Genomic DNA, 11,058 nt, shown 5'->3' on the forward strand with positions numbered 1-11,058 from the left:
GTGAGCGATTTATACCGGATCTGGACTTTTTCGCACGCAAACGATTAAGTTTTTTAGTGGGTAAAATATCCACTGTTGTACCAAATTCTGCACGTTTTTACTCACTTTATTTTTTCCGATAAAGAAATTTTTGACACCGGGTAAAACTTTACTTCCACTTCTGCACTAAATTTTTGGGATGCTTTTGCACGGGTTAAATTTTACGACTTGGGTTTTTTCACACGTCTTAAAACGACCTGCCTTCCGCTACTGTGAGTGAAGCCCTCACTGCGAGGAGAGCCGAGGACGTCCTGCGTCTAACGAAGAGTATACATGTCGCAATTTAACAAGTCTCAACGTATAACCTCATTCGGAATGAGGAATGAGTCATTCCTTGTAGTAGACTACAAGGAATGACACCCTACACTTGTAGACTAAGTCTACTAGTGTAGACTCCTAAATTATGTCGTAATTATTACAGACCGTTGTGCGCTCCAGCGCAGTGTACGGAGACTCATGAACCATTATACGGTTTCCCGGTGTTTGTACTTGACTGTATTACTCTGTTATTACTGTTATTGTATTGTGCACCGTGACACCGGTGGCGTCACGTATTTCTGCATCCGTGCTGAGGCCTTACTCGGGCACTTGCCCAGTGCTCTTAAAGGTTAGACTGAGGACAGGAGTGAGCTAAGCTTCTCATTCTTACTGGCCTAGGACTTAGGCTACAGCTTAAGTTAATACACTGTGTTGAGGTTTACTAGCCGCTAGTGGTTATACTTCGTACGTTAAGTAACGTAGTCAAAGCTATGGTTTCGGAAATCATCAATAGATTAGGCATTATGTTCACTAGTAAGTGTGGTTTTGATACATAGCGGCAAGAGTTCTGATAAGGGTACAGAGTCTGCACTGCAGACATAGCTAGTTGGGTCACCCAACTTGGGTGATCAATGAACGCTTATCATCGTCGTCCGATATCAAGGAATTATCTGTGGTATATTCAATTGACAACTACACTCTTAGAACTCTCATAAAAAACTTTAAACTCAGGTATTGAATTTCCCTTCAGGTGAGAATAACATGCTAGCTGGCGCGGGAAAGATTTCCGGAAACCTGCTATTTTCTTTCCTAGTAATGCATGCAACCGAATGGTATCTCATACTAGCTTCATCGAACACGGAAAGATGAAACCACTGGCGGTTTGAAAAACCAGAGTTGAGTCTAGCGATAACAAAAACTCCGCATAAATTGCTCCCGTAACCCGAATTATTAAGTACACATTTCGAACCATACAGCTGGCGTAGGGCTTGTCCAAAAAACCCGAAGACATGACCGACATATTCATACTGTCCATGAAATACACCTGACCATCCACAACGGCAGATGCGGCATAGTGCCCACATGTCGGATCCAGAACGGGTTGGAGATAGAGCTCACGGCTTTCAGGATGCTATCAATGACCCGCGAGAAGCCGAAGTGAGTTGTTCCCACCAATACGCCTCGAGCAGCTGTAACCCCACCCTGCCGACAGAGCATAGCCATCCACATATCCACGATGTCATCAGGAATAGTACTTCCTTGAGTCAGGACCTCTGCTCAGTTTTCGACCTGACGGAGAGCTATTCGATCAAGTATTTGCTATTTTTGTTCTAAGGCGAGCGCTATTTCATTTGGTTCAGAAGTGGTTTGAGAGTGGTACAAGCTCAATCAACTGGGTCAAATTTTCCACAAAAGGAACGATTTTAGCACAGAAGTGGTTCGCGGAGCGAAGCGCTTCCCGAAGGGAAGTTTTTAAAATAGGGGCGAGCGCTACTTGATTTGGTACAAAAGTGGATTAGTACAAAAGTGGCGTAATCGGCGAGAAATGATGTATCCAACGGAGCGGTGATGATTGTCATCATTATCATTTACATCCTCTAGCTAACTCATCAGAGTATAATGTGCATCGATGCAAGTCTCTCTAAACCATAATCGTAGGCGTTGGACTTTAGACCCACACACGAACCGTTTGACAGAATAATGCTTGTTTTCGCGAACTTGTAGAGAAACTGATTCTAATGTCCATCTCGGTTACGCTGATGTGAAGATCCTCCATAGGAAACTCAAGCAATACGCAACACTGAGGAGAAATTCAATTACTAAACAATACGGTTTATAACAACAGAGCACATCAACCAAGATGGTTAACATTCACATTCGCCGGACGCCGTTCGCTGTTTATGTACTCTTTAATGTTGGGTATTCGACTGAAGTATTCGTGGAATTCAACCCTGAAAGGAAAGGATCTCGATCAATGGAGTTTCACAACCCGTTTTACGTAAAGTGGCGTAAAACTCGGTGAAAAACTCGATATTCGCAGTGGTATTGAAATATATTTTTCACTAGTCTTTTCCATATCACTAGAGTGAAACTCCAATGAAACAAACAGTGGGAAAAATGCAAATGGTCAACTACATGTGTTGGTGACAAGAAAAAAATTTTGGGAAAATTCTTGTCGAATTCGTATATAGTGAGGAAGCTCCTGAGCTGAGCTGAATATATATTTTCACACTCGAAATACCACAACAATTTCCACGACTAACGAAGTTCAACAACACTTACAGTTGTGGAAACCACTTCTCGAAATTTCGAGATTGATTAACAGCCTTCCGCAGATGAAGATCAAGAACATCATAAAGCTGTACATGTCCAATGTTGAGAGAGCTCTTATAATCAGCGAAGTTTCGTAGGAATAACTGGTAGATGAAAAACATATGAGCACCTGAGTAAAAATGGACACAACTATTCTGCACGCATGCACATCCGTCTCGTCACCTTTGTTATCGCCGCATCTACTGCTTGGGTCAATGTGCTTCTTTTCATAAACCGCAACGGCCTCCGATGAGAACTGCCCAATGTACGCGAGATTATAATATCTACAAAGATACGCCCTGCGCACAGCGAAGAAACTGCCGAGTTCTCACTCCAGCCTTATCGATTCGAGACCACTGAGCATCTCGTCTATCGCAGCGAGCTCAGCTGGAGTTCCGCAATACATAGCGTTCAACCGACCAAGATACCTACAAGTGGGAAAATACGCACATGGGCATGAAAATTCCCGCAATCTAGTATAGTTAGTGAAAAAGCGAACACTATCCCTACCTCAGGATAGCATCCATCTGAGCAATAGTTCGCCCCCGATGAACAAGCAGTGGCACTTGACCGAAGGGCGCATCAGCAAAACCAGCATGGCTCTTCATATCACTGTAGTTTACGTCAACCTAATAATGATGCGAATTCTATCCTTGACACAGAAAGTGCTTCGTACAGTACGTGTGAATTTGATCGATGCAAATGTGTGTTATTTTGTAGGACAAATTATAGTGAACAAGTTGTCGCTATCATCACAGTCCCAAACGGGTGCTTTCATCACAACATATGTTCATAGCCATTGTATATGCGATATAGTTTAATCTCGGAAAAAATAACACACATTTGCATATCAAATTGACACGCACTGTAATCCAACCACGACCACTACTTCATCATAGTCGCTCAAGTGAATTCCCATAAAAAGCCCACCTCTGTGTAGTTGAGACCATTGAGCTCTAGCATAAGGCGAACCGGTTCTCCTCGTCCCCTCATCGGGAAGTATTTCAACGAATATTCAACAGGTGTGTTGTCATCCGTCATTAACTGTCGCAATCTACCCAAAAAATTAACAAAAAATTTCCATATTGTCACCAAATCAGATGCACATTTTCTGCTGTTTTATAAATCCAACTATCACCTTTCTGTCAGTCGGCATACCAAAAACTCCACAACTCATAACACAACACGACGTCCCTCGAAACCAATTCTTCTCAACAAATCCGGAAAACCCAAGTTTCATCTTCTCCTCCGCAACGCAGCACGAATATTTTCCGGAAAACGTTATTTATCGTAATAGCCAAGAAATAAGAGGGTAAAACCAACACCGAAATAGCTAACGTTAGTAACATACAAAGTTGCTTCAACAGAGTATCTTTGCTACTACCTCCACCACCTCCACCTTCAGCGCACAGCGAAGATTTTCATTGCTACTATCATACACATACAAACCAAACCTATTCTCGCTATTAAATCGAGCGACATCTATACAGTTCACTACTCCGTGCAGCTACGACTTGAAATCGCATAAGATCAACACCATGCGAAATTATACTTTTCCACATTTTCCCTTTTTCTTCGCCTCAAAATTTCTTCTTTTCCCGTCCCGAAGCCGACCACACAAAATTGCCACTTTTATATATTTCCACCGCTTTCCTTTTTCCGTTTTTCCTCCTCTCCAAATCTTCTTCACAAACCCACACCGAAAACCAATCCACAGTAGAGCTACCCGGAAGTGGCGGCACCCCAGCACCACACGCCTAATGAGAAAATAATTTTTGCGTTGAGGAAATGCAAGATTGCAAGATTACTACTTTTTTCTCTCTCCCCCTTATCGACGGTGACGAGAAGCACATTTGGAACATAGCATGGAAAAGACCCGTATAGAGATACCCAATCCCATATGCCAATCTATACAGCGGTACAGCGAAAAACAACAACGACCTGATGCGTAAAAAGCGCTCGCCCAGATGATCGATATACACTTTCCAATACCTTTTCCAGTGTCTTTTGATCTCCGGTCTCCTCCGGAGCGCCAAACAAACCTCGCTTATAGACAATGGGTTGAGGACGACATAATATATCTACCGTAAAAAAATTTCCGGAAAATTTTCATTTTTTCCGACCGTAAAAAATTGAAAATCTCACTGCCAAAAGAAACTTAGTTTACACGAAAGAATTTCCGCCTTTGAAATTTCGAATGACACCATTATTACCAGAAACAATATAGGTATGTCGATTGGTGCACGTAGAAACAGCGTTCCAAGATAAAAGGGTCTGAAAAAAATACACAAAAATCAGAAAAAAACCAAAAAAAATCATCAACCTACCGAGCAACAACGAAAAAGGCAGGAATAAGATGGTACAAAGCGATGCTGAACTTGGCAATCCATCTGAAAAAAATTCCGAAAAGAGTGGTATGCACGCATACACAAAAGATACTCTATATTACTCACCTCGGTGCAGTAGCCACAAAAGGGTTGAAGAACTCCAACGCCAATGTACAGAGCAATCGCCAATCTTTACAGTGCGCACCAAATTGATCATGATTAGTGACCCGAACCTAATCCGACATACCATACAAAGGCGAGGAAAATATATTTTCCACTCCCAAATTTTTTCTCATAAATTTTCACAAAATTTTCCCTTAAGACCTGTGGTGCTGCAGTACTCGAAGCCGCGCCTTTTAATCTCATCTGTGTTATGAACATCCTCTGAGTCAGCTCACCGCCGGACGCACACGTCTGAAAAAAATGCAAAAAATTTTAAATCCATAACTTAGCGAAAATATTTTCACTCTTTTTTCCAACAGAAAATCATAAAAAAAATTTCCGAAAATTTTTCCCACTTTTCCTTACCGCATCAGTTCCATTTAACCTTTCCAGCGTCTCCAAAAGCGCCTTCCTTTCCCACATGCACACCGATTTCGAGGGGACCACTACAGCGCTCCGACCAAATTTCTGTTGAGTCATCGTTACACTGAATAAAATACGAAATCGATCGCGTGATCGATTTGGTACATACTCTTTACATAGCATCAGCCTTAAGGAAATAATCATCAACCCAGACGGACTGACCCTGTCCCTGGACAGTCGGCCGAACCGTTGAAGGAAACCACAAGACTTTGCTACCGCTCTTCGCAAGTGCCTGATGGGAAAAACAAAAAATTTTCCACAAATTTTTCCGGAAAAAATTCTCCACATTCAATCGTCCTAAAAAACCTATATCAGATATCTTGCAATCTTGCACATCCTTGAATTTCCTCAACGGTCTCACCTTAGTATCGATCTCCATTGACATAGGCAATAGCAAGTCGTCAACCCCATCCACTTCATCGATCACCATGGCGTAGCGAAATCTACCAAAGGTATCTCCATCGTTTACCACTAACTGTCAACTCACGAGTGAATCTTCGAACTCCCCGAAGATACGCAGTGCCGTCGCACTTGGGAGGGGATCCAGAATTTGTTCGCCCAGTGAATGGCAATCGCCTTATCGTCCTCAGGCAAGTACGCATAGTTAATCTCGGGAGACACTGTGTCCTACCATCAAAAGCTCGTCGTTAGATAATCGATCACGTGATCGATTTACTACCTGGAGCATCTTCCAACAGTCATCGGCCGGGACCAACCCCGGACCATGATCAACCACGAAAACTCGTGAGAACCCCGCTACATTGCTAGGGAAAAGATTAACACACCTGCCAACATTGCGCACTGCCAAGATTCCACCAAAGATACCACTTCAACGCACCGCAAAGATTCTCAAAGATACCACTTCAACGCACTGCCAAGATTCCACCAAACATACCACTTCAACGCACCGCGAATATTCCACCAAAGATACCACTTTAACGCACTGTGAAGATTCTCAAAGATACCACTTCAACGCACTGCGAAGAGTCCACCAAACATACCACTTCAACGCACTGCGAAGATTTTAAAAGATACCACTTCAACGCACTGCGAAAATTCCCCCTCCCCCCCTCACCTGCGAACAAGCTTAGCGATTCGTTTCCTCTTGGTGAAATCAGCACAACTGCCGCTTCTTATGACGATTATTACACACACTTCAGGATCCACGACCGAACCCTGGGTCGGTACTAAAACAAACAATAAACATCTTGCAATCTTACCTAATCTTGCATTTCCTCAACGCTATACATTTCCTACCATCTTCAATCGGACTGAACTCATGAGCTCGTCGGGCCCCTTCACCCGAGGACATCCGCTCTGGCTTACTGTCCACAACCACCGACGGCCACCTAAAGGAGTCGACGAGGCGTGTAAATTCTCTGGTAGGAACATTCACATGCTCAACTACATGTGTTAGTGACAATGAATGAAAATTCTAGGAAAATTTTGGGAATTCTTGTCGCTTTTGGTACACTTCTACGGTACATACTTCATACAATAAGACGGAAATACAGAGAATTACTCAATAGCGATCATCCGCGAAATCAACAGAAAAAGACCAAATTTTCGCTGAATTTTCAGAAACTTTTATTCCGCCGAATCGGTCCACACAATGAAATTATGCAGATCTTAGTGCAAGAGACTTCCAAACAAGTCGATAGGATTCGAACCCACGACCTCCGGATGTACAAACATACCCCCTTACCATTTCGCCATAATTGCCGACGGAATCCCCATCAATATCAACACCCCCACATCAGTAAGAACAAGTAAGTCCGTAAAAACCCACGGGGATGACCCCACTTGGTGGATACCTCGTACAGCGTCCAGTATACCTGAAAATCTTGCAATCTTGCGCTTCCTTACATTTCCTCAACTCACTCCACCACGAGTACTCAAACAGCTGCCGCGGTGAAACCACGAAAACGAAAAGACATGCCAAAATCTGGACCACCAGGAAACTGACAAAAACACCAATAATGACCGCGCGCCACGAAATAAAATCTTCACTGTGCGCTCAGAAGATACTCCCATCCCACTTACAAGATAGCGCGCAATATCGTCTTGAGAAGTCCCCTGACCAACGCGATTCGACGCCTTTTCTCTAACCCAACCTGCCAAAACAGAAATGAAAATTCCCCAAAAAATCCCCAAAAAATCCCCAAAAAATCCAAAAAAATCCAAAAAATCCAAAAAATTCCAAAAAATCCAAAAAATTCCAAAAAATCCAAAAAATTCCAAAAATCCAAAAAATTCCAAAAATTTCCGAAAATTTACGGAAATTTACAGAAAAAAACTATTTTCAACAACTCACTCGCATGTTTTTCACTTGTACATCCCATCCACCAACACGATCTCGACAAAGTGGATTCATCGCACCTAAAAGATACTCCTTCGCAGCGCACTGCCAAGATTTTACCTGTCCCATATCGCGACGTACTATGCGCTCGTGCGAACATAGCTGTTGGACTAGGGTCGTGGCTCAAGATACTCCTACGATTCAGAAAAGGAGTGGTATGAAATCCCCCTGCACGCATGCACATCTCACCCGTGCTCGAAATGCCTATGTACATTCGACTTCAATCCTGACGGCGAATCTTGGTCCGCCGAAAACCCCCGAGCCCCCGGAGACATACTCCCATCCTATACAGAAACATCACTAAAATTTTCCCGCGCGCCACGAAATTCCCACTTTTCTTTCCCTCCTCTCCTCATCACTTTCCATATGTCGTTGTGATTCAACCATATACCTAAACTCGAGTAAATCTTGCAATCTTGCTCTTCCTTACAATTACCTAACGCCCTCTGCTTCCCATCGTCCTTCCACCCTTCTCCTCATTTCCCGTCTCACGTCGTGCATATGGCAAGCCATCACGGAATCATCAACAGCTTTTTTGCGCGCCTCTTGAATTTCGCGCCACTGAAGAAGAAAAAAATCTTCCGCGTGCGTAAAGATATTTCTGGTAAGCCCACCCAGAGATAGCTCTCGCGTGCAGTAACGAGAATGATCATAAAGAGACCAGCAATTATGAATCCTTGAATTACAACTATGTGACCAGGAGAAACCTGAGACAAAAAATGCGGAAAAAAATCGACAAAATCGGAAAAATCGGAAAAAATCGGGAAAAAATCTAAATAAAATCGGAAAAATCGGAAAAATCGGGAAAAAAATCTGAAAAAATCTGAAAAAAGCGCAAGAAAAATCGGGAAAAATCGTCAAATTTTGTGTCAGAAAATCTCCGATACGGAAAACACTCCTAGAAAAACAAAGTCCCCACTATTATCTCAATTTTTTTGTTAACGACTCTGTTGTAAAATAATTTTCCAACGAAGAAAATTTTCGCGAAAATTACCACCTAGCAAAACTACTTTTTCGATCAGAAAAGCTTCGCTCCGCTCAAACTACTACATTTCCATCTGCTGAACAAATCGGCTCCAAACCAACAACGGCATTATCAACTGAGATATGATGCGTATCGTCCATCGTCAGCCGAATCGGCGACAAACTACCAATATACGGGGGAAATCTGACACACAAAAAAATATTTCGCGCGCCACAAAATTATTTCCTATTACTTTAGGTCTGTCCAAGAAACCGGAGAGGGAGGATCAGAAATCGCAATATCAGAGCCGACAACATGCGAGCAGGGAATGCTGGAAATACACGTCCAACAATGGGCGTCGGCGCACTCCCCGGAAAATTCGTTTGTGGCGTAAAAACCTGAAAAAAAATATCGACTTCACGTGCCACGAAATTATTACTCACCACACTGAGCTCCCGTTTGTAGACTATAATCTGTAATTTGCTGCATTTCAGTTTGACCAACATCGCGAGTCGGGTCGAATTGAAACCAAAGTCGACACTTGCTGCCCTCAAGCGTCTCGTGGGTACCCGTCACGTCCCATGCTGCAAAAACCTGGTGGACAAAATTTTCCGTTTTTCCATAATTTTCCGTGAAAATATGTGATTTTTGGGAAAAATGTAGATTATTTTTCCGGAAAAAATATGTACTCGGAAAAGTTTTCGGCTTCAATAAAGGAATATATTTCTCGAAAAATACAGAAATTTTCCAGAAAATTTACGGAAAAAAATCGGAAATTTTTTCCTTTTTTTTCGAATGAAATCCTACCTTCGAATAACCCGGTACGTCATCGTAGATGTGGGCAGGTCTGATACACGTCAATTCGCCAAACCATTGAGTTGATCGAGTGAAGATCGTCGCGCTCACGATAATAGATACGGCCTGGCACACAATCCAACCTATTCTGTATCTTGCCAACTCAACCTCAAGATACCACTTACAATCCATATCAACGTGAATAATATCCGACAGCAGTACCCGGAAGGATTTACCCACTTTTTCGGTAGTGTACTGCGGAAATATCTGATGATAAGCGAAGCTCCACCCGACCCCATTTCACGCCCAACGATTTTACCCGGGTAAAAACGTTACACTCACCTCCTCTCATGATCCATCATTTCCTCTCTAGGAGACACACCCAACTTCGGCGTCCCCACCCGCGTCATCGCTGCCGAAACCATCAACTCGTCCGTGTCAAGAAGGGCATCTTTATCCGACGCTAAATCTACCGGACTCACACCACCGGCTAACAACATGGTTATGTAAAAAGCGCACGCCCGACTAATCGATTTTCATACTTACCTTCAGATCCGAAGGAATCCGCACGGGGACGGAATTTAGGAGAAGATCGTCGCACTCGAGCTAAAACGGGGTAAAAAATTCCGGAAAACTCAACCGGGATAATTTCCCCAGAATCCACCAACGATTGACATAACTCCTCCCTACTTGGTCGTTCTTCCTCTATTTCAAATTCCATCGGCGGTGATGATGCGTATGCTACTTCCTGAATCGCATCCTGGGGCTCAACTGGTGGAGGAGTGACGACCTTTCGAGGAGACGGAGCTCTCCTGAGGAAATGCGCGTGGAATCATCATGAAAAAAAACCGGAAAAACACCGAAAATTCGGGAAAATTTTCCGTTTTTTTCGCTCACCGTGGGCTTTCTGTCGCCAGTTTAGGTGTGCCAGGATGAAGCGGTGGTCGACGAGGTCCATGTAATGGTTGATCTCGGGGACCTAAAGTGAATCTTACTCGCTTGAACCTAAGATACCATCCCCTACTCCTTTGTGTGAGAACACGCCCTCTAGACTGGTTACCGCTTGAAGACGTTTCCCGACGTTGCGCTGGCGGCATGGAAAACAGGGAAACACTAGAATGGTCAAAAACGGCCTCGAAAAATATCTTTCTATATACAGTGCGTGTCAATTTGATATACAAATGTGTGTAATTTTCCGACATTAATCTGAAACTATATCGCATACACAATGTAACAATGGCTATGAACTGAAAATTGTCGTAGAATGTTTTTTTCACGACTACTGCATATCACCGCGAATATCGCGTTTTACGCCACTTCACGTAAAACTGGTTGTGAAACTCCATCAAAATACTCTCATCGCCACTCTCCGTCGAAATTGTTACCAAGCGTAAAATGCTCCTGCCAGGAATCGAACC

The 11,058-nt window shown here is 43.2% G+C and overlaps 1 protein-coding gene across 1 annotated transcript; it reads right to left on the reverse strand.

Moving 5' to 3' along the window:
* Window positions 1–3,879: 3,879 nt before the first annotated feature.
* Pmar_PMAR021413 (hypothetical protein) lies at window positions 3,880–10,737 on the reverse strand (the record flags this gene model as incomplete). The annotated part of the gene is made up of 31 exons (XM_002779092.1): window positions 3,880–4,367; window positions 4,422–4,551; window positions 4,603–4,691; window positions 4,824–4,884; window positions 4,938–5,000; window positions 5,064–5,170; window positions 5,262–5,351; window positions 5,466–5,586; window positions 5,639–5,754; window positions 5,884–5,965; window positions 6,010–6,149; window positions 6,202–6,307; window positions 6,598–6,709; window positions 6,780–6,871; window positions 7,566–7,636; window positions 7,837–7,901; window positions 7,942–8,015; window positions 8,071–8,165; window positions 8,215–8,272; window positions 8,318–8,442; window positions 8,496–8,588; window positions 8,932–9,049; window positions 9,099–9,243; window positions 9,289–9,439; window positions 9,653–9,766; window positions 9,826–9,907; window positions 9,983–10,130; window positions 10,187–10,246; window positions 10,331–10,452; window positions 10,538–10,619; window positions 10,665–10,737. The coding sequence occupies 31 exons, from the start codon at window positions 10,735–10,737 to the stop codon at window positions 4,191–4,193; spliced, it is 3,162 nt and encodes a 1,053-aa protein (XP_002779138.1). The 3' UTR covers window positions 3,880–4,190.
* Between the last annotated feature and the right edge of the window lie 321 nt (window positions 10,738–11,058).

Source organism: Perkinsus marinus, assembly GCF_000006405.1.
Source record: "Perkinsus marinus ATCC 50983 genomic scaffold scf_1104296947810, whole genome shotgun sequence".
Lineage (NCBI taxonomy): Eukaryota > Perkinsozoa > Perkinsida > Perkinsidae > Perkinsus > Perkinsus marinus.